General features: G+C 42.4%; 1 protein-coding gene across 2 annotated transcripts in view; it reads right to left on the bottom strand.

Annotated features, from left to right (window-relative positions):
• Positions 1-24,640, bottom strand: part of GAB2 (GRB2 associated binding protein 2) — a 201,636-nt gene that overhangs the window by 20,844 nt on the left and 156,152 nt on the right. For both annotated transcript variants that reach the window (XR_009532947.1, XM_060102978.1), the window contains exon 3: positions 4,889-5,132. Coding sequence is in view for 1 of the 2 variants with exons in the window: in XM_060102978.1 (XP_059958961.1) it covers positions 4,889-5,132 (244 nt within the window). In the remaining variant the exon portion in view is untranslated. The remainder of the gene's footprint in view (positions 1-4,888; positions 5,133-24,640) is intronic.

Here is a 24,640-nt window from a genome sequence, read left to right as displayed (position 1 = left end):
CAGGTTAACAGCAGCGTTATTCACAATAGCCAAAAGGTGGAAGTAACCCAAGGGTCTAACAATGGATGAACAGATAAACAAAATGTGGAATATACATGTAATGAAATATTTATTCAGCCTTAAAAGGGAAGAAAATCCTGACACATGCCACAACACAGATGAACCTTGAGGACTGCATAAAAAGACAACTACTGTATGATTCCACTTAAATGAGTTACCTAGAGAAGTCAAATTCATACAGATAAGTAGAATGGAGGTTGTCAGGGGCTGGGGGAAGGTGAAATGGGGAGTTGTTTAAGAGTGGAGAGTTTAAATTTTGAGAGATGAAAAGAGTTCTAGAGATTGGTTGCATAACAATGTGAAAGTGCTTAATACTACCAAACTGTACACTTAAAAATGGTTAAGATGGGGCTTCCCTGGTGGTGCAGTGGTTGAGAGTCCACCTGTCGATGCAGTGGACACGGGTTTGTGCCCCGGTCCGAGAAGATCCCACATGCCGTGGAGCGGCTAGGCCCATGAGCCATGGCTGCTGAGCCTGTGCATCCGGAGCCTGTGCTCCGCAACGGGTGAGGTCACAACAGTGAGAGGCCCACATACCGCAAAAAAAAAAAAAAAAAAAAAAAGGTTAAGATGGTATATTTTATATTATGTGTATTTTACCACAATTTTTTTTTAAAGAAAGAGAAAAAAAAATCATTCAGAGGAAGAAAGATACTTTACATACAGGAGAATAAGAATAAAAAGAACAGTTGACCTGTCATCGGAAACAATGAAGGTCAGAAGACTATAGAATGGCATCCTTTAGAATGCTGAAATAAAAACATCATTCCGGAATTTTATACCCAGCAAAAATATCTCTAAAAAATAAAGGTGAAATAAAGGTATTTCCACATAAATGAAAGCTGGGAAAATCTGTTACCAGGGACTCACATGGCAAGAAATGGTAAAGGAAGAGCTCTTCCTTTACCAGAAATAAAAACAGATTAAAAACCCCACTAGATAATGTTTAATATTTGCTTTCAGCACTCATATGTATTTTAAACTTAGGAGGGAAAAAATAGTCTTTTATAATTATGCAGATATTTACTATTTCTGCTGCTGTTTCTTCATTCCTGATCTTAGTTTTCTTCTGGTACTTCTTTGCTTTAGCCTTGTTATTTCTTTAAATCAGATCTCTTGGAAATTCTCTTATTTACCTTTCATCTGAGAGTGTCTTAATTTTGTTTTCATTCCTGAAGGAATACTTTTGCAGAATATAGCCTTCTGGGTTGATAAGAGTTTCTTTTTCTTTCCATTAATTTCAAGTGTGTTTTCCTTTATCATACGGAATACCGTTATAAAATGGGCTTTTAAATCTGTGTGTAGTAGTTTCAACATTAGTTATATTGGGGTTGGCATCTGTGCTCTCCCTTGAGAATTAGTTTGCTGGCTCTCTGTAAGCTGAGAAATTTTGGATTATATTCTGAATGTTGTGATACTATGTTGTGTAGACTCTGGGTTCTTTTATCATCCTCTGCAGAATGCTGTTTTTGTTTTTCCAGGCAATCAATATGGTCAGGTTCAACCTGTAACTTCTGTTTCTCCTCTGTGTGTGGTAGTGAAAATCTCAGTTTAGTTCACAAAGCTCTTGTTATGCTGATTTGAGTCTGTCTCACACATGGGTAGCTCAAGGTGAGCCTGACACTTGTGTGGGTTTATACCCAGAATTAGGAATTCCCTTCACTAGCTCTCTCCACACTGGGTTACTCCACTCCTTTCCAGTCCCCAAAGGGCTCCTTTTCTGGTTCCTCTAACCAGACAGATGAGGTTTCTATTAGAGTTTCAGCAGTCTGCCCCACTGTGCTGCTTTGTGATGGAGCCCACTCTCAGGACAGATCCACCAGAGACAGAAAATTTACCAAGTTTTGCTCCCCTCCATAATCTACTTCCTTTCTTTCACTTTACAGAGTCTTCGGGTAATTATATTTTGTCCAGAGTTTTTATCTGTAATTAGTGGGAGGGATAGAAGCCTGTGGTGGCTTCTGCCACCATAGCGGAACTGGAACTCCTAAGTTCTTTTTCAAAGTTTCTATCTCTTTCCTAAGTTTCACCATCTCTTTACTCATTATCCACCCCCTCTTCCCACCATACATTAAAGCAAGTAACACAACTATTTTAAAGTCTTTGTATGCTAGCTCCAAAAACTGGGTTGATTTTAACTTGTTTCTATGACCTGAGTTCTCTAGGACTATAGGTCAACTTATACAGTTTCTTCAGATGTCCAGCAATTTCTCATTGTATACTGAACATTTGGGATGATATGTTATAGAAATTTCCTTCATAGCAAAAGCCATGTGAATTGAATCTCGCTAAACGTGGGTCCCTTTTTTTTTGGTCCCTTGTCTTAAGAGTCAAATCAGTCCTGCTTTTTGATTGCTCTTCAGTGCCTTTGAACAGGATTTTAAAATGTTTTGTCCAGAGTTTATAATTGTTACAGTATGTTTAGTATCATGCATGCTACTCCACCATTACCAGGAACTACATAATCCTTCTAGACTGAAGAAAACTTCCTTCTCGCCCTCCTTTCCTGCTTGGAATTCTACAAACACTGTTTGAACTATTTTTTAAAATCTCCCTGAGATCCTGCTCATCACCCTCTCACTCCCACACCCACACAAGTAAAAACAAAGACACAGAGAAAAGCACAACTTGATCAAGGCCCCACAGTTAAGCTGCTTCCCCAGCTGTAGATAAATTCTGTCTCATCTATTATGTTACCTCCATAACACAGATTTGTTCAAATATTTATTATGCACCTACTATGTGCCCTGAGTCCTGTCCCAAAGGACAGTAACATATTAATATAAAAATCCATAATACGAGGTAGAAAGTTCCAATTGCTGTGAGAAAGATCATCAAAAACTGCTACGGGAATTCAGAGAAAAATGAATTCCAGCTAGGAAGATTTAAAAGAGGTTTTACAGAGGAGGTGAGGGTACAGAGAGTGGGCCCCAGCTGCTAATTCAAGCAGAGACATTTATATATGTGTTCACTGTTGCTTTAGCAGTATCATGGGACTGGAGGTGGTGGCAGTTGTTAATACTATATAAAGCCTTCCACTTAAAGTATGATCTGCAGTCTGCACTGACATCATCTGCAGTTTTGCAGAAAGGCAGGATCTCAGGACCCACCCCAGGCCCATTGAATCAGAATCAGCATTTCAGCAAGATCCTCAGGTATTTCATATGCACATTAGTGTTTGAGAGGCACTAATATAAAGTGCTGTGTCTTTCACTAGAATTATGACTGTAAGACCTCGCATTCTCTACTACCAGGCAATCCTACATGTAGTAGAAGGGGAGGTGGCACAGGGCATCTGGAAATATGTCCTGAGCACCTCCTACCTCCTGGCTACCTTAGGTATATTTTGCCATTTTATGCTTGTTAAGTAAACCTTTGAATTAATTATTCCCACTCTGCAGATAAGGAAATTGAAGGTCAAAAAGGCTCAATATGTGGTCCAAGGTCACAAAGAGGTGGCCAAACCTGAATTTGAACCCATAACTGACTGACTGCAAAATACTTTTCACTCTGTAAAATACTTTTCATTCTACTATACTGTCTCTGGTCTGTGCTTCAGAAGAATCAGGTACTAACTAGTTCGGTGATCTTGGTTAATTCATTCTACCATTTTAGAACTCAGCCCTTCATGTGTATGTTGACGGAAGTTGACTGAACTAGTGAAAGATCACAAATGAATCAACGCTGCTTCAGGAAAATGGGTTTTTCAGGCAGACTTAAAATTGAGTGTTAGGAGGTTCTGTTGCATGAAAATGACTCAGAAAACCATAACCAGAACAGCACAGTGTAGAGAAAAGAATACAGGATCAGAAAGGAGAAATCTGGGTTCTAGTCCTATCTCTGTCATTTATTAGTTGTGAGTCTCAGTTTCTTCATCCATGAAATGGAGATAAATGATCTACCCTGGCGATCTCTCAGTGTGTTTAACTGGTTTAAGTGAGATTATGCATGAAAATACTCTGTGACATGATTTATTAATGCAGCCAGTTCTCTAATTGCCTTAATTTTCATAACACAAATTAGATATTTCTAAATTAATTCATTAAGTAACATGATTTACAATCTGCTGGCCATGGTAGAATTGGGAACCAGCTCTGGCAAAGCCCACCAGCTCTGCACTTTTGTTTACCCTAACAATGGGAATAAAAGGTAATAAAAATATGTACAGGCTCTGTACCTGTTAGAGTTGATGGTGTTAGAAAAACAAAAACTTATTCCAGAGCAGGGAGTCCTTGCTCTAGAACTTTCTGTGATGATGAAAATGTTTTATATCTATATTACCCAGTATGGTATCCACTAGACATGTGTGGCTACTGAGTACTTGAGATATGGCTAGTATAACTGAGGAAATTAAATTTAAATTTTATTTAATTTTAACTGATTCAAAGTTAAATAGCCACATGTGGAGAGTGGCTGCCATATGGAACTGTAGCTCTAGAGCAAAAGCGAGATAAGCATTTGTTCAACAATGTTAAGGTTTTATAGTTACACTCTTAGGGCCAACAAGTGCACTGACTTTGTTTTTTCCAATTCTGAAACTCTAGTTCCTAATGCCTTTTTTGCAAATTAAACCAAAAATTTTTATAGCATGATTTTTGATAATGAGAAGCTTCTTTGGAATCCAATTATCATTGTATAGCAACGTAGATGATACCAATAAAATGTGAAGGTTGCCTAAGCAAAAACAATGATGTTTTGTTTTATAATTATATATTTGCCCACCTGGAAAGATAAAATAGTTTACTCTTACGTATTTAAAATTAAAAAGCAGAGTCTGAAAAGTACTAGGCCCTGAGAGTGGTTGCTCAACCAACTACTGCTTGCCTACCTTGCATTTTCTGCTCTCCGGCTTATGCACTGGTGCAAGTAGAGATACTCCTGAGGTGCACTGGTGGACAAGGAGGGCTGCACGTGGTTCGACACCGAGGGTTCAAAGGTGAACAAGGTTGGCTGGCTGGAGTGCGATGGGGCTGAGGATTTTCGTTCTCGGAGAAGGTGCTGATTGGAGCTGCTGAGCTCAGCTGGAGAAGAGCGGGGGCCGTGACTGGCTGACGAAATGTTCCTCAGGGAGTCTGTGAAAAGGAGAAAGAGCTCTTTGAATGGTAAAGGAAGGGAAGGTGTCCTTATCCCAAACTGGGTTGTCAGACGAAGAGAAAATACTAAGAGCAGAGGCAATGGTCCAGCCGCAGCATTCTCTTCCTCATGCACCTGCCCCGGCTCTGCCCTCCCAGAGAGCAGGGCTGTGGCTTCCAGGCTCTGGACCTCCGTACTGCTCCTGGAGGCGACTCCCTATCACAGCCTGGGCAGTATCTGCCCCACTTCCAGGAGGTGTGCCTACTCGAGGTCCAGAAGTGCGACTCTGGCTCTCGAGCAAGGCCAGCCTCTGGGGAGGTGAGTGCCACGGCCTTCCCTCTCTTTGGTGGCTCCTGCTCTCATCATCTCCCGCAAAGCTAAGCTGGCTGTGTTAAATGAAGCTTTGCTTCCTGAAGACTTACTTACTGAGTCCCTGGACTGTGTGTTACTGTACTAATGACAAAAGCACATGTAATTGGAACGGTCCCTTAAGACTGGTCCCAGCTCCTCCCCCCTGCCCTTCCAAGTCCTCTGAGGACGATGTTCCCTACATCTTGTACTCACCACTCTCCATCTATTGGTCTTTTTTCTCTGAACTCTTATCTTAAACTCTCGTCTGTTGTGTTAGAAAGGAAGTGAGGTATTAAAGACAGATAATAGTTTAGAGTAATACCCCCAGCCAAGGGCATTATTCATTTGGCTGGCTCTCTAAGCTTAGTCCAAATTCCTTAGCACAACATACAAGGCCTTGCACAGTCTGACCTATTTCCTGCTTTCCTCCTCCCATACCCCAGGCATATGAAAGCTTCATCAGTCTGTGAATGCGCCAGCCCCTTTTATGATTCTTTGTTTTGGCCTATGCTGTTCCTTCTGCCTGGATTTCACTTCTTCTCCTCTGGCACTCACACACAGACTTTAAGACCCTACACGGATACCACATTCTCTCTGAAACCTTCGTGGACTTGGCCATTCTTCTGGGTGCTAACAGCATGTGGCCCAAGCTTCATTATATCAACTGTCACCCTGCTTCCTTGCCTGGCCCATGGGTTTCTAAGAACAGTGACTGGTGATGTTACCCCTACAGTGCCAGCATTTACCTAATAAACCCCAGGTACATACAAAGTTCTGAGTCTGTCTTTGCAGAATAAGCAAAAACATTCATTCAGCATACAATAATTCCAACAGTGAAACTTTTTGTTCAAAAGAAAGATTTAAAGATGTAATTTCTGGCAACGTGATAGCTAGTGGGAGGTAATGTTTTAGTGGTGATGATGGTGGCTTTCTATGGTTATTCAAAGCACTTCAGAGGGGACATAGTTCTGCTTCCACTCCCTGTTATCTGACCTATTTTAGTACCCTTCTCATGGCCCTGGGCAGGATCACCAGCTCATGGATGCTCTACAGCATTAATGACTCTCCAGTCTTTTCTGCTGCTGGGCAAGACAACTTCTGCCAGCGTACAGCAGGCAAAGCCACAGGCCTCTGGGGAAAAACTGTTCCATTGACAGCTGTATTGACCTCCAAAATGAATTCCCATTACAGGTCTCACAGTGAACTGGATGTTTGTTAACAGAATCAATGGCTTCATTACTCCATTAGACCTGCAAGATGAACTCTCTAGTGGCAGAGGAGAGGGTTTATGCTGGGGGACAGAGAAGGCCCAGTGCCGGGGATCAGCCCAAGCTGCTGCCTGAGGAGACACAGGGAAGGTGCAAGGGAAACCTCTGGTGCATCCTACACTATCTGTGGTCTTCTGGACTCCTCTTCCTGTGCCCAGCCCTTCAATGGGGGCTTTCTTCAGGGTTCTGCCCCAGACCCCCCTATGACCTCACTCTGACTCTGGAGACTCTCCAGGGGTATCCTGTCCACTCTCACAGCTTCAGCTATGGGATGACAACTCACAAATCTGAATCTCTAGCTCAGTTCCCTCTCCTGGGCTCCCTGTCTTATATCCCCCCCCACCCCCCATCTACTGAGCGTCTCCATTCAGCTGTCCCACAAGCAGGTCAAGCTCAACAATCTAAACGGAACTCCTCCTCCTGCATTCTCTATCTCAGTGAAGTACATCGACATCACCATCCGATCAGTTCCCCAAGCCAGAAACCTAGGCATCATCTATGGCTCTTCCCTGTTTCTCAGCAACCACGGCATGTCATTATGTCACTGCCTTCTTAAAATTCGTCACTGGATCCCTGTTATCCTCAAGATGACTTACGAAGCTCTCTCTTTTAAAAACCACTTTCCTGTTTATTTCTTCAATCTTGTTTCCCACTTGTACTTCCTTGTGTTTCAAACAGAATTTCAGGAAAACACCAACCTCTTTCTCATCACTCCATACATTAGGCTACCAACTCAGTAAGGGCAGAGATACTGTCTCTCTTGTAACAGTTTTACCCCTAGAATGAAGCCCAGTCTGTGACCCAACTCCATAATCATGTGTTGATTAAACACATGAAGTACATATAGCATAATAAGTCATACTCCCTCAGTAACATCCACTGACTCCTCATTACCTTCAGAATAAAGTCCAGGTTCCCCAATGTGACAAGAATAGCCATTTTGTCACAACCTACTTATCCTGCCTTGTCACCCAATTCATCCTTCATGTCCCCTATGTTGAATGCTTGTGGGTCTGTATAAAGGAAGAGCGACCTATCCTCAGCTCTAGGGCCCTCTGCCTCCAGCTCAGGCTATGGATTCAAATCTGTGACCCAGTCTGTTTACTCACAGATCTAGAGATATTTCACCTGAGTCTCAGTTTCCTTATTTACAAATTGACATAGGGTGGTTTTATGAGGATGAAGTGCACAGAGGGTCAAGAAAGCACTGCAGGTTTTAGGTACTCAAAATGTGTTCTAGTCACTTCTGTATCTCTGTGCCTAGAACAGTCCCAGCACATAGTGCATATTCATTACACTGAATTCATTGTTGAATGAATAAAAGAATTTTCCCTGGCATAAAAATCCACATAGGCTTATTTCTTGTGGTCAAAGTCAGAGAGGTTTTTGAGGTCTGTCAATAAGATGAAGTAACGGTTAGCATGAGCTGGGCCCACAGACACTTGGAATTCCACTCTTCTGATATAAAGCCATGTCTGTGAAACCAGTTAGCTCCATAACGGTCTGCAGCCCCAGAAAAGTTCTTTCAAAGCTGTTTGGGCACTAAATCTTGCCAAAAGCCTACCTTAGCTTGCAGCTTTAAAAGACTTCTACCTGAATGCATGTGATGATTCCTTGGTACCTTTACTGGGTTGAACAGTGTCCCTCCAAAATTCATGGAACCTCAGAATGTGACCTCATTTGAAAACAGTGTCTTTGCACATGTAATTCATTACAATGAGGTCATACTGGATTAGTGTGGAACCTATTTCAATGACTGGTGTCCTTATAAGGAAACAGAGACAAAGACATACAGGAAGGGGATCAAAGAGGTAGAGATTGGATAAACAAAAGGTGATATATCCATACAATGGAATATTATTCAGCCATTAAGTGAATGAAATACTAATACATGCAACAACATGGACGAATCTCCAAAACATTATGCTAAGAGAAAAAAACTAGTGATAAAAGACTATAGATTACATGACTTTATTTATGTGAAATGTCTAGAATAGGAAAATCCAAAGACAGCAAGTAGACTAGTGGTTGCCTGGGGTGGGGAGCAGTAATGGAAAGTGACTGCTAATGAGTATGGTATTTCTTTTTGGGTTGATGAAAATTTTCTTAGACTGGTGATGGTTGCACAACCCTGGGAAATACTAAACCCACTGAACTATATACTTTAAATACTTTAAACTATACTTTTCATGGTATGGGAAATACATCTCAGTAAATTTATAAACACACACACAGTTTGACAGTTCCTCAAAAAGTTAAATACAGAGTCACCATATGACCCAGCGATTCCACTTCTAGGTATATACCCAAGAGAAATGAAAACATACATCTACACAAAAACTTGTAAACAGATTTTCACCACAGCATTACTTATAATAGCCAAAGGTAGAAACAATCCAAATGCATATAAGCTGATCAATAAAGAAAATGTGGCATAGCGTGTAATGGAATATTCAGCAGTAAAAAGAATAAAGCACAAATACATGTTACAACATGTACAAACCTTGAAAGTACTGTGCTAAGTGAAAAGAAGCTAGACTCCATTTATATGAAATGTCTAGAAGTGGTAAATCTATAGAGACAGAAAGTAGATGAGTGGTTGCTTACGGCTGGGGTGAGGATGGGGAATGGGAAGTGACTACTAATGGGTATAAGGTTTCTTTTCGGGGACATAAAAATGTTCCCAAATTAGACTGTGATGGCGGTTGCACAGCCCTGTGAATATACTAAAAACATTGACTTGTACACTTTAATTGAGTGATATATGGTGTGTGAATTAAAACACACACACACACACGCATAAGCCCTTTGCAAAGTATGAAGTGTAAAGTATATGCAAGAGATTAACAGTCATCTAGTTAAATTCATCTGACCTTTAGTTTTTCTTTATTTCCTCTCCGAAGAGAAAACCGAACACTCAGAAAATACCGAGCCCTTACTAAACTCCCTTGAGTAAGAGACATTCTCCCCTTCCTACCTTCAGTTCCCTATAACTCCTCCAACCCCGCGGTTCAGGGTTTCACCCCATAATCATAGCAAGGCAGTGGGAAGTTCAGCTAAACAAAAGGCAAGCACTCATGGTTTGGGGTGAAAAGACTCAAGCAGGTTGAAATTCCACCTCACAGTGTGTGGACCTCATGCACAGGACAGGAGTCAGGAGCCCAGGGATCCATTTCCAGCTCTGCTGTTAACTAGCTGTGAGATCATGGACAGGTCTCTCTCTGAGCTTTAGTTGCTTACCTGTCAAGATGGGAGGATAATCCCTGGCCTGCCTGTCTATCTTACTGGGCTGTTGTAAAGGGCGAATGAGATAAGGATGTGAAAACAAATACATACACTCACATAAATATTCACAGAATTTGTTGTTATTGCCTGGGTACCTTTTGAGGAAAGGAAAGAATGGCAAAGATAAAGGAAACACTAGACAATACGTGGCTGGGCTGTTTTTGGTATGTGGCTGTAAGGCTGTTGTAATGATGTGTCTTGGGTCATTAGGAAGGTCAGTTATACAGCAAGAAGAAAATGGACATTTCCAGACTTCTGGCCTGAGCTTCGATCTCCAAGTCTAGACGAAAGATAATGCCAGAAAATGCCTGAGTCAATTTGTTTTCTTTTCAGCAGGGTTTTATTTTTTCCTCTTCTTCCTGGCTTCTTTTTAGGGCCCTACAAAATCACTCCCCTTCCTTTCCACAATCACCCCTGGGAAGCCTGCCCAGCATAAAAACACTCCTCCCACCTTCTTGCAAAACTCTAGAACAGGAAAGCTCTGAAGGATTTCAGTAGAGGAGCCCAGCCCAGCCATCCACTAGCTAGTGATAACAGGAGCAGGAAAGGGGTGGTTGGCGGGAGCTTCTGGAAAAGATGACTGGCCAAATAATGACTGGTTCCCTTATCTCAATGCCCTTTTAATCTTTATCCTTTTCCCCCCCCAAACCCCACCCCAAGCCTCAGTGGGTCTCAGAACCCGTAAAATGGTAGACCAAAGTTCATGCTGGCTCCCAGGCTGGATTCAAAGCCTGGCTCTACTAACTCCTGGCTCTGGCCTTGGACAGGTTACATAAACCTCTTTGATCCTCACTTGTTCAAGAGGGAGAATACATACTTTGCAGGGCTGCTGCAAGGACTGGAGGTCATTTATACAAAGCATTTAGCACAGCACCCCACCATTCTTACTGCTCCTATTCCTAGAGTACACATGGAACTGGCTGAGACCCTGAAATGGGCCAAGAGGTATGGGATTTCTTTCCAAGTCACAACTATACCTTGTATAGATGTTATACGTGGACTAATAAGAACAAAAGGGACAATACTGACTACAATAATCACAGCTGCCATTTACTGAGCACCTACTATGTGTCTCTGGTCTACCCCGTGAGGTAGATATTATTACCTCCATTGTTTTTTTGGTTTTGTTTTTTGGGGAGATGGAGAAACTGAAGCTCAGAGAAGTTAATAGTGAGCTCTGGGGTCACACATTTAGAAAGTGGCAGAGCCTAGATCTGAAAGAGATCTCATTGGCTTCAAAGCCAATTATTTTCACCCGTGTAGAGAAAAGAGTTCCTACACAATCCCTCTGAGGTGAATGGTATTAGCTTTATGGGAGGCAGAGTCAAATGACAGAATGAGGGTCCAGGTCCAGGTCTGCTGCCAACTGGCTGCGTGACCTTCGGTACGTCATGTCACCTTTCTGGGCCCTGTTTTCTTTATTTATAAAAGGAAGAACTTGGATCAGACCAGGGATACACATCAAAGTCATCTTTGGGAAATTTACGAGAGCTGCGCCATGTAAGACCTAATGAGTTATAGTTTACACATTTAGATTCAGATCCACTGGCTTGGTTTTTAACAATCTCTGGTTCTTAATTCTGGGGCAGAGGTAGAAGGGTTGGGGTCAACTGAAAAATCAAGGGCAAAGCAAGCTCTGAAAGCCAAAGGAAAGAACAAATTCTTCCCAAAATCTTTCTTGGTATCATCAAAATTCTAAATTGGAAACCATCCATGTTCTTCCTGGCCCTCCTTATCATTTGTCCACAGCCGACTCCAAAGGAACAGTGAACAACAGAAAGAGCCTGATGTGGTTCAGAAACGTGGGAGTCCAGGTTCTAAAACTACTTTGCCACAGGGCCTTGGGCGAAACTTTTAATCTCTCTCTACATCTCCTCTCCCATGCTGTCAAATGTTAAAGAGAACACCCACCTTACAGGGCTCTTTTGAGGATTCAATGAGGTGAAATACGGGTAAATAGTAACTATTAAATACTAAGTAAGTGATAGTTAGTTGGCAATTGTTATATTATATCATTTATTCCTAGAAGTAGAAAGGTGGTAAAATTCTGAGGGTTCTAACTGGGAAGAAGATGATTAATGAAAAAATTTTGAAACTAATGGTGTCAGATTTTATGGGATGAGTGGTCCCCTGGAGAAAGCTAATTGAAGAGCAAGAATCAGATGGGTGGAGAATTCTAAAAACAAAAACCTGCTGACAGATTGGCTGAGTGCAAAATTGGATCAATAGATCCAGGTCATTTTTTTTTTAAATTTTTTTTTTGCGGTATGCAGGCCTCTCACTGTTGTGGCCTCTCCCGCTGCGGAGCACAGGCTCTGGACGTGCAGGCTCAGCGGCCATGGCTCACAGGCCCAGCCGCTCCACGGCATATGGGACCTTCGCGGACCGGGGCACGAACCCGTGTCCCCTGCATCGGCAGGCGGACTCCCAACCACTGCGCCACCAGGGAAGCCCGATCCAGGTCATTTTAACTCACAATCACAAGCCTAAAATTATTTACAAAGGAATAATCCTCAAAATCCTCTGGCACACATCATTACTAGAGAATTTATTCATACATTTAGGATCAAACACAAAATGTCTTCACTCTATACAATACCTCACATAATATGGTAACTGGAGGGGAACCTAGGGTCCAATCATTATCACCACTGCCCTCCCTACTCACCCCCAAGTCTCTCATTTACAGTTGGAGAAACCGTGGTCCAGAAAGGTGAGGCTACTTGTCCAAGGCCACACAGTGGATCAGATGTAAACCCTGAAATTAAAACTCAGATCTCCTAGTCCAGGGGTCCTTCTGTGGTACCAGTAGAAAGATGTATCAATGTGAATGAAGATATATTCTCTATAAAGGGGGGTGGGGTAATCAAGTCAGGAGATCTGACCACCAGGACACTGGCCAGTGGGATTGCTATTTTGTCATGAGTTTATAATGTTACTCATATTTGCATGGTAAGTAAACATTTGCTGGATCAAACTACTGAAGACTAGTATAAATAATTCCCCAAGTTCAAAACTATAAGTCTTCTAGTGTTTATAAAAACTATAAAACAGAGGAAGAAAAAAGGGGAGGCAGAGAGGCAGTAACATGAGACCCTGTGAGACCTTTCAGGGACCAGGCCTCCCCACTCCCCTTCTGAGGAAGGATCTGGGAAAAAACACCGTCTCAGAGATCCAAGAGCCAAGTCACAGCACCCTGACCTTGACGGATATGATCTCTTGGTCTACTTTAGCAGAAATCAATCCTGTGAAGGGGCACAGGGCAAAGAGAGTGAGTGGCTGCAGCTCGCAGGCATGTCACACAGTCTCTGGTCACACGTCCTTACATAACCTTCCTTGCCCTGCGGCATCTCATTTCAGAGATGGGAAACTAAGGTCCACAGCAAATGCCATGCTTTCTATAAGGTCTCTGGTGAGAACTAATTATGCCTTCCTCTAAACCTTTTATCGTATTTCATTTTGCTTTTTATTTTATGCTGGGAATTCAAAAATCTCTCATACAAAACAGATCATGAGCTGCTAGAAGTCAGGACCTAGACCATCTGTTTCTCTGGTGGTGTTCAGCACATTGCTGTGTGTCTACTAAACGTCCAGATTAGAACAAGGTGCTCAATAAACATACCAGGGCAATACGTTTTGTCAGAATCTTTCCTCTTTGTGTCAGAAGAAGGAATGAAGAGCTCCAGGATCTGAACGTAAGCTGCTGTTCAGGGTGGGAGGAACTGTTACCACTTAGCAAGGCTGTCTGAGTTGTGTGTGTTTCTGGTTTTGGACAGCTGGTCTATATTTAGCCACGTGTGCATTGTCCAGTTCACGTCGGACAGGTCAGCTTTGTTCTTATCTCACCCGCCACACGGACAGCACACCTCAGTTGTGACAGACCTTACTCCTGCTCCTTTGAGAGGGGCTTCAGTTAACTGTGTGTCCCCCTCAAAGAGTCAATCCATAATTGGAACGAAGCACTCTTGTTGTTAACTTAGGGCCATGAGTACTGACCATGGGCACTCTGCTAAGAGCTTCAGGCCTGTCAAAGAGTGGATCTTGTCCTTGCTCTGTGAGCTTATACTGCAGTTGGGAAGAGCAAATTTATACTTGGGGCAGCACTTCTCCCTTCCCCCAAGGAACTTTGGGGACTCATTAGTATTCCCATGGGAATCAATCCAGCTAGTGGGCACCATAAGCTCACATGTCAATGATGCATCTGACCCTTGTGGCGTTTCCACAAAAATACCGAAACTATATCACTGTATTTTTAAGCTAACCAACTTCATAAGAGGTAAGCTTCCCCTTCCTTTCACAGTGACTTTCACTAAGAGACAACTGGCTACCAGCGTGAAGCACAAGTGTCAGACATTCCAATGATGGGAGTTTATCAAGAAGTATTACCAGTGGCAATAATCACAAGAACAATCCCTGAAACTGCTCTAGTCTGGATGGTGAGGCTGGGATTCTAAGAGCTCCAGCTTGCCTAGGGAATTATGAGATCCACAGCATTACCTGACCCAGAACTGTGGCTGTAGGAGAGACAGTGTGGTTCGGGGAAAGGAACGTGGATTTTGAAATCTGAATCTGAGGGTTTTGCTGTGGAGCCTAGGAATGGTATCCAAATCTGTGCCCTAATTTGTAAAATTTTTACGAATAGCTACCTGCCGCGTTGTCCTAGAGAGTCAAGAAATGCCACAGTGTCTGTACATCAGTGCTCCACAAAGGGAACTTCTCCCTTAGTACTCCATCACTGGGGTAACCTGGTGTGTGAACTGCATTTGCAGACCTTCAGGGTTTGATTAGAGGCAGGACTGGTACCAGAGCATGCAAATGGATTCAACTGGCCTTTGACTGGTGAGTAGAGGACCGCAGGCAGAGAGCCTGGCAGGACTCAGCTTCCAGTCGGCAGCTCTTTCTCAGCCACTGTCTCCAGTCCTGGGGTAACAACAATCTCCTGGCTTCATACCTGTAGCTTCCCTGTTCATCTTCCAGCCTTGTGTCTTGATGCCTCAGCAACCCTAGGTTGTTTTCACTGGGATCCAAAAGGGAGAGTTGTTTTTTAACATCCCTAGGACAGCCAGCACACTAAGACCATATGTACATGTATCTGAGTAGGCCTGCCAAGGCATATTATTATACTAGAACAGGAGTTGACAAACTAAGGACCACAAGTCATATCTGGTCGACTGCCTGATTTTATAAATAAAGTTCTACCCCTATTCATGTGCATATTCTTTATGGTTGCTTATAGGTAAAGTTGAGTACTTGTGACAAAGAATGTTCAGGTGGTAAAGCCTAAAATATTGACTATCTGGCCCTTTAGAGAGAAAGTTTGCCAGCCCCCAGACTACAAATTCTCCTTCTGGTTTGTACAATCGTGTCCTCTCCCAAAAATCTTAGTACCTAACTTAAGCTGGTCACTAAGGAGATAGAAGCGGGTTGAAACCAAGACCAGTGAATCCCAAACCTATGCTTTGGAATAATCAAGAAGAAGAATCACAGGAAAAGCCAGTTTGGAGAGCCCATGAATATTATTATAAGAAATCATATTCACTTTCATTTCAGCACACCTTGGGCACAAACAACGTGCTAGTTTCTAGTCAGCATACAGAATCAAAAGGTACAAGAGAATAACATGATTGACTTGTGTTGATAGGCTTGGGAAACCTTCTTGGCAAAGCCAGAGAAGGTCATCACAAAAGAGCAGAGACAGCAGTGAGTCTTTCTCAGGTCTTCATGTACATGCTGAAGACCCTAAACAGGTATCGTGACAGTGTGAGGCAAGGAACTATATCTAGAATTTCAGGGTATGGGTTAATAGTTAAGAACATGGATTCTGCAGCCATACTGTCTGGGTTTGAATTCCCAGGTCCTTTACTTAGTAGTTGTAAGAACTAGGGAAAGTTACTGAACCTCTCTGTGCCTCAGCTTCTTCATCTGTCAAATGGGAATAATGATAGGTATCTACCTCATAAGATTATATGAGTTAAGATCTGTGAAATGCTTTGAACACTGCCTCTACATGGTAAGTTCTATGTAAACATTATCTCTTACTGTTAGTAGTAGTATATTTAAAGAAACACCTCTGTTTTTGAGCAACTTAAGTATAATGCATCTCAAATCAGGAAAGTCAGCAAGGTTTATTTGATAAACATATTAATCACACACAGTAAGAATGTTTTCAAGTTCAGGGAAAATAGACATAGTGTTATTTAGGATGTTTCAGTTTTGGGGAGATAAGAATAGCATGGTATACACACTCAAAGGGCTGCCGTGAAGATCACAGAGAAGGCTGCAACAATTTATTAGCCATACACTTGACAGATATTTAATGTGTGCTTATCATGTACCAAACACCATGCTTTAAGTGGATTCTTATATAATCTTCATAATAATATTGTGAAGAAAGTCTTGTTTCTATTTTGCTGATGCAGAAATTGAGGCTCAGAAAAGTAAACTGACTTGCCTAAGACCATGTTAGGACTGAACTCATCAGTGTTGTGGATTCAGGTATTTATGATTCCAAGACCTATGCTCTTTGCTCTTTGTACTAAATTGACCTCCTGAACCGGTGTGTGTGTATGTGTGTGCGCGCCTGTGTGTGTGTGTGTATATATATACACACACAGGCACACACACACGCATCATACAAGTATAAGATGAAACCTGGGTTTCAATTCTAGCCTTGCTAGTTAGCTGTATGCTCTTGAGCAACTTAGCTCCGCTCTCTTGACCTCCAGACACTGTCATTTGAGGAGTTTGGAACAAAATACTCTCTAAGGGCCCTTCAAGATCTCATATTCTAGAATTTTCTCAGTTTATGAAATCTACTGCCTTCTCTGTCTTGGCTGGGTGTTTTGGCTGTTATGATTCACCAGCCATGAAGAATTCGTTCACTGACCTCATCCACAAAAGAAGTGAGGTGGTGGAGAATAAAAGCAAACAATAAATAAATGATAGATATGTAAAATAAAGTTCATATCCTACCTCTTCAGACTAGTTAGAACATCATCCATTTTCAATTTTTCTTTGCTTTTTAAAAATTGTTCTTTTTCATTGTATACCACTATTTCAATATATAGAATTTTAGACTCTTATGTCCTGTTCATAAGGTTAGAATGGGGCTTCTCTGGTGGCGCAGTGGTTGAGAGTCCACCTGCCGATGCAGGGGACACGGGTTCGTGCCCCGGTCCGGGAAGATCCCACATGTCGTGGAGCTGCTGGGCCTGTGAGCCATGGCCGCTTGAGCCTGTGCTCTGCAGCAGGAGAGGCCACAACAGTGGGAGGCCCGCGTACCGCAAAAATAACCATAAGGTTTGTTTTCTTTTTTGCGGTACGCGGGCCTCTCACTGCCGTGGCCTCTCCTGCTGCGGAGCACAGGCTCCGGACGCGCAGGCTCAGCGGCCATGGCTCACGGGCCCAGCCGCTCCGCGACATGTGGGATCTTCCTGGACCGGGGCACGAACCCGTGTCCCCTGCATTGGCAGGCGGACTCTCAACCACTGCACCACCAGGGAAGCCGGGTTAGAATGTTTCTGAAGCTTCTTTTTTCCCCTCCTCAACAGTGAATTTCTCAAAACAACATTTGGAAATAAGTTGTAATTTTTAAACTGTAATTTTATATAACTATTTAGAAAGTTATAAACAAACACTATAACTAAATCATTCATTTGAATCATCATTGGGCAGCCACTATGTGTCTCTACTAATGTGGTGACAGAAAGATAAAAGGGTCATGTTCTCATCCTCAGGTCTCTCACATATCTCCCCTCATTCCCAAACTTTGAGCTCTAGCCTCAGTGAACTATTCCCAGTTCCCTAAGCTTCTGGGAACTTGGAGAAAGCAAGAGAAACCTGAACTTGGAGGTGGTGGATGTGTTAATTAACCCGATTGTGGTCATCATTTTACAATGTTTGTATATATCAAATCATCATGATGTACACTTTAAATATATACAGTTTTGTCAATTATATTTCAATAAAGAGGTGGAAAAAATAAATATCTGGTGTATTTATTTCCATTTATGTGAGGAAAAAAAGAAAAGAGAGAGAGAAACCTGAAGTAACTGAGAAAATCCTGTATTGATCAGTTTTAACCTAAGTTGATTAGAACTTTAATTTCTATCAGTAGCCAGATAGGGGCTTGATATTGAAATTAAATTCAGAAATTGAAAAAAAAATTTTTTTCTTTTCACACTTGAGGTTAACCTCAAATTTTTTTAATCTGCTAGCTATATCTTGGCATATAGCCAGGCACAGTTCAGTTAAAAGCAGCAAAACTTGGTGAAAACTGAGGGCCCCAGGACCTGGAACTATACACAGAGGAGGCAGGCAGTCGCTGAGAAGGGTTCCAGTGGTTTGGCAGAAAGGTGGTTTGGCAGAAAGAACATAAACTGGAGGACTTGACAAAGTTTCTGAGGTCACTGAGAGTGGGTCCGCGGCTTATGCTCTCCTCTGGCACGTGACCCTAGAACAGGACCTGGCAAAAACAGGTACTCAGCGTACTGAATGAGTGAACACAGAAACGGAAACTGGGCATCACCCAGAAATGGGGGCAGCTGAGTCTGAAAGGAGGAGGAAGCTGTTTAGGGAAAGCAGAAGTGGAGTTTCTTCAGAAATTCAGGCAGACAGACCACTGGCCACCCGGAAGTCAGCCACTGGGCGGTGGGGCTCCAGCCACCGGCTTAAGAATTTTGGTAAGACTGGGGTCTCTGAGAGGGACTAAATCAAACCATGATGGGGTCTAGTCCTAGGTGGAATTTGATACGACAGTCAGGTTAACAGGGAAATGACTCAAGAATAGGAAAAGTAGGCAAAATTCCAGGGCTGACCTTATCTCGCACACAAGATGAGGGTCAGAACTGAGCAAAAAAGGTGAAGAATCCCAGAGCCCTGACTTCATGCTGGCGTGCAGGGTGGGCCTCAACTTGAAGGTAGAGTCCAAAGGCCTTTGCAGAGTTCAGAATCCTATGCAGAACTGTACACAACTGGATGTTTAATCATAATCAAGAGCTTCAGAGGTTTAATCATAATCAAGAGCTTCAGAGGTCCAGGGTGATCTTACCACAAAATTCAAAGTCCTGATTCTACCTTTAGCCAAAAATTAGAGTTACATTGGGCTTTGGAATCTGGTCTGGGACCAATTCAACAGTAATTTATTAACCTCCTTCACTAGAGATAATTAGAAATACTCAAAGAACAAAAAAGAGGGAGCATCTCATGGGACGTCTGGGGAACTATCCAAAGCTTCTGGTGTTGAGGAGTTGGGATGAGACACTCTCATTTCTAATAGTCTGTGGGCTTGGCAGGTACATTAGACTTTATGCTGGCTCGCTGGGACAGTGTGGGGGAGTGTCTGGTATACAAAGCAAAGTAGGAAGGAGGATCAAGGCTTAGAATGAAAAGAAGAGGGTCAGGTTTCGCCCTGTCTCCCTTTCCTCCTCCAGAGGGTCTGGACTTTGCTGAAGGTCAGTGCTGAAGCCTGTTCCAGGACAATGCAAAAGTGTCTGTGGGGATTTTACAGAGTTCATGTCCCAACTCAAAGCCTACTCTCAGGGTGACAAGACCCAGCTGTAGACAAAAAAACAACAAATAAACAAAAGATTGAGGAGGAAGGTCTGATACTTCAGGGTTATTTAGAATACCAATTTTTTTTTTTAAGGCATGAGGATTTCAGATCTGGCTGGAAACTGGTCTGGATGTTTATTTTCCCCACTGTCTCTGGAAAAAAAGGGTGGGTGATTCAGAGAGCAGCCTCCACCTCTGGGCTGGGGCCCGGATCAGTCTCCACTCTGTTCTTCTTTCCTCCAGGGACCTGTGTAAGCCTGGGGAGAAGCTGCCTATCACCTCCCACATTTGCTCTAAGCTTCCAACAAGGGTCTCCCAGAGGAGTGAGATATCTGACCTCAGTTAAAAAAAAAAAAAAAAAAACCCAGAAAACAAAAGGTAGGGGAGGGAACAAGGGAGGAAAAGTTCCTCCCAGGAATGAGAAGAGAGAAAGGGTCAGGTCTCCTAGAAAGGCATCTCTCCTCCCCACCGTCCTCCACTCCCAGCTTCTCCCCGGCACTCCCACTCACTGCGACGGGGTAGTGGGGGAAGGGACCAAGGTCACCAGAAGGCACCTGAGTGGACTGCCTGTCTCCACCACAGCCCTCCCTGCTGTGAGAAGTCCAGCTGGAATAAGGGGTCCTGACCTTTAAGGCACCAATCATTCTCTCTGGAGAGGAAGGAGCTGTTTGAAGACCCTGATAACATTCCTCCACTGGAGGTTGAAGATTTCCCCAAATGCATACCTGTGGGTATAGTTTCATCCTGGAAGGGAACCAGGACTCAAAATAATTCTGCTGTTGAGTTACTGGGGAAATTCATGGATTACTAGAAGTGTAAATATTCACAAAATATTTAAAGTAGGGGGCAGTCTCACCCAAAATTTTAGTAGAGAAAAGGTGGGGAACAGATAAAGAACAGTCGGTTGGAACTCTGGGAGGTCATCTTTCCATAGAGTTAGTCATGCAACTACTGTGAAATTCCTGCCAGGGAGTTCAAGAAGGGAAAAAGCTACAATAATAGACAGGATATGGAGGAGGCTCTGGCTTTAATTTCAAAATCTTCAACAGTTGCAAACGGGGCTCTGGTGACCTAAACTCCCTGAGCTTTAGTTCACAGTAGTTTGTTGGCTACTCTGAGATGGATCATGTTATCTTGCTGATTTAGCCGTCCGAGATTAATATTAATGTACAGACAGCACTTTACTTTCCAAATATTTAGTTCTCAGTGATCAACATCTTGCTTCTCCTCCTTGCTGGCTATTTTGTGATTTACAAGCAGCCACAATAAACAGGTCTGTGAAAAGGGGTTCGGATAAGTGAGAAGGAGTTAGAGCATACAGCCCTAGGATGGAGTTAAAAGCCTTGGATTCTAGACCCGGCAACACTGCTTTCTGGCAATGTCAGTGCCTTTAAACTTTAGCTTCCTTATTTGTGCAATAGGAATAGTGCTAGCAGCCCTGCCTAGCTTATTTTGTTTCTTTATATGCAAAGGAGACTGCGTAAGTGTTGTGTAGACTGTAAAGTTCTCTAAAAACACTAGATAGTTAAATCATATCCTGTTCATCTTGACCTACAGATATAAAAATAATCATTTTCACCAAAAGATATGGAAAGCAGAGAAACAAGCAGCTACTGTTCACATTGTGCGTCTATACATTTTCCCAGCTTCCTCCCAACCCCTCTGCAAGGGAGCATAATCTCCATTTTACAGATGATAACACCTCAAAGAGATAGAGTTACTTATTCAACATCCTAGAGCAAATAAACAGCAGCAGCTAGGGTGCCTTTCAGAGTGCACATTAGAGTAAGGGGCTGTGCAGGTCCTGGACCAGCTACTGAATAGCGGGAGGAGGGAGGGGATGAGTGGGAAGGAGAAGCCCTCAGCTTAGAAGATTCAAAGGGGTGAGGGCTTTCCTAACAGTGGATGACTCCTGAGCCCATGAATCATTCATCCATTCTCTGTGCTGGGAGCTGCTTCTTTTTATGTGTGGTACATCTGGTCAGGGACAGCTGCCCACGACAGGGCCACAAATGTGAGGACTTGGACCCGCCTGCTCGTAAACACAGCTCAGAGCAGCTTTCTGCCCCCTGACTTGGGGGACTGAAGGCTATTTTGATTCCCAGAGGAAGGCGGGGTTCTTACTGTTGCCTGTGCGTACATGTACACATCCCCCCCCAAACAAACAACAAGCAAACTCCATGTATGTGATATGAAATCTTGATATTCATTCTTAGAATTGCTTTTCCTTTCTGAGCATCGTGCCTGGTTTCCTTTTGGAAAGAGTTCTCTATCAGGAGGCTGTTTCTCCCACCCTTGTGTCGATATTCAAACTCAGTGTCACTCCTGGTCTGGTCTTGATTCTAGACAGGTTTTATCCTAGGCATTTTTGGCTGGAATACGTGAGGAATTGGAGAGTGGCAGCAGAAAGAAGAAGCTGGGGGTGGCAAGAAGGATTAAAAAAAGACTCCATCTGCTATAGAACCGCTTCCAGCTAAAAGTGAAAAACACAAGTTTTTTTTACGGGTCCCATCACAACTCTTTTAAAAAAAGAAAGGCAAAAAGGAGTATCTGCTTGAAGGAAGCTCCCCGTGGGAAGAAATTTCACCAGGAAGCAGGGGTATGGACTGCACAGCTCCAGGAGATACCTCTACATAGAATACAATGTGACTATTCCTTTGGGAAATATGAAACTTGAGGGGCTGCCAGTGGTCTAAGGTCTGCATTGATGAACCCATAGAGAAGCAGAATTATTGAGTGAAAAGAGGATTTTCTCTCTATTTGAAGAAAGGAAACTAAGACCTCAATCAAGTGACTTGTTCACATCATCCCACAGTTGTGATGTGAGTTCAGGCTTCCTCGTCCCCAGCCTCAAGACTCACCAATCCGGCCTAATGGCTGGATTAAAGCTCTAGAAGTTACTAAATTCTTGGAATATTCAAGCCCAAGGATTTCAGCAATATGGGTTGGTGAGGAGGGAAACCTGAGCCAGCTGTAGGACTCTGGTGGAAGGGGTCAAGGAGTGCTTCCAATCTAATACATGGTGTCCACAGGGGCAAAAATATCGGGGCTTGGTTCTGGCAGATTTTCAAATTCCAGGAGGTCCAGAACAAAGAGACAGCATATTATAATGCAAAGTCAGACCTGGGTTAGACTAGAATCCTGGCTCCATCATTTTCTAGCTGTGACCTTGAGTCAAAATTGTTGCTACCTCAAAGGATTACTATGAATTTTTAGTGAGAAGTTATGAAAAGTCCTTATTTTACATAGAGTAGATGCTCAATACACAGCTCCTATAATTTCCTTTTGTGGCCACTGAAGGTTAGATATCGCTACAGGATGCTCCTCACATAAGGCAGGTGCTGACGCTAACACCCAGGTGATTGGATTGTTCTCCACAAGCCTCAGCAAAAGGAGAGCAGCAGTTGTATTTAGGAAGAATCTCAGGCAGATGAGAGTTGGATAGCCCATCTGAACCCAGCCAAGGCTGGGTTCAGAGAAGAGTTTTAGTCCTGGAGTGCTAGGCAGGGAAGAAATAGCACTCAGTTTCTTTATTTGAAAAAAATAGAAACAGTTGATAAAAGTGATTAAATGAAATAAAGTACTTAAGCAAAAGTAGGTAGTCAAATGTTAACTTCCTTCCTGCTTTCCCTCAGATCCTGATTCTCAGTGAAAAGAAACACTGACTTGGGTGATTAATCTCTCATTCCTTACCTGAGGGTTTTATAGATATAATATATATACTTTCAAGACAGCTTCTAAATTACAACATAACCTATTACGTGGCTGAATCTTTTTACATACCAGATTCTCCTATGAGAGGGAAGAAAAGGCCATTTGTCTTCATCAGAAAGATCTCACAAAAATTCCTAAACCTCTATCAGAGGCAAATAATACCCTTGCTCTGGTAATTAAACTACTAGACATCTAATAAAATAATCCCTTAAAAAGAAGTTAAAAGTTAAAGGGAATATATTGTTTAACAGACAAAGCTGTTGAAAAATACTGACTTGATTACTTGTCACCCCCTTAATACTTCCCCTCCTTTTCTTCCCTCACTGAGATGGTGGTGCATGGGCTGGTGCCTCCATCCTTGGTGATGCCTCTGTTACAGAATTTCCCTGTGACTGTCTGGTTATGTCTGTCCCCGCCACTAGACTATGATGTCTGAGGGCTGGAACTCTATGGTTCATCTTTATAGTCTGTAGCCTCAGTGATTATGACAGGGACTCTCATAGAATGAGTGCTCCATGAAGATTTGATGAATGAATGAGTAAATGAACAATGTATGAATGAATAAATATTCCCACCAAAGAATGCAAGCCCAGATGATACAGTTCTACATATCTGAATTTGAATTATACATAAATTCTATATAGTAAAAGTAGGGATTCAGAAAATAACTATTTTTTAAATATGTGATTTTAAAAAAAGGTATTTGCACCAAGAGTAATTTTTGCTACATCTCAAGGATATGTTTTTCTTGGTAGGGACACCTCTAATCCCACAAGGGAATAGTTCACTTAAAAGCAATTTGCTTTCTGGTTCCTCCTCCACCCCATTATACCTATTTCTTAAAAAGGTGATGTATTCCTTGGACTTATTTCTCACATTTATGAAAGCTTTGAGACTAGGGGGTCTATGGGTTCTTTCTCCCACTTTTTAAAAAGTCCTTTCTTATTTTATTCTTTTTTTTGGCATGAGTATTTTATTTCTTTATCAGGAATAAAATAAAATGAAAAACAAAAACAAAATCCATAAAGCCTAAAATAACAAAGATTTTGGGGGGAAAACAAAAAATTCCACACAGGAAGCAAAAATTATACCAAAGAACTTAAGAGTAAAATGGGGGCTCATAATTCTTCCTCAAGGAAGATCACATAATTCCTAGGGCAGGACATCTAGTCCAGGCACAATCAGCTACATAATTTGCAGAGCTCAGTACAAACTGAAAATGCAGGGCTCCATGATCAAAAATTAAGAACTTCAACACAAATAAGTGGAAAGATATCTTGTGTTCATGGATTTGAAGAATTTACATTGTTAAAATGTCCATACTATCCAAAACCATC

This window comes from Mesoplodon densirostris, chromosome 7 (genome assembly GCF_025265405.1).
Source record: "Mesoplodon densirostris isolate mMesDen1 chromosome 7, mMesDen1 primary haplotype, whole genome shotgun sequence".
NCBI classification, from domain to species: Eukaryota; Metazoa; Chordata; class Mammalia; order Artiodactyla; family Ziphiidae; genus Mesoplodon; species Mesoplodon densirostris.
Note: the sequence above shows the minus strand (reverse complement) of the source record. Positions and strands in the feature narration are given on the sequence as shown.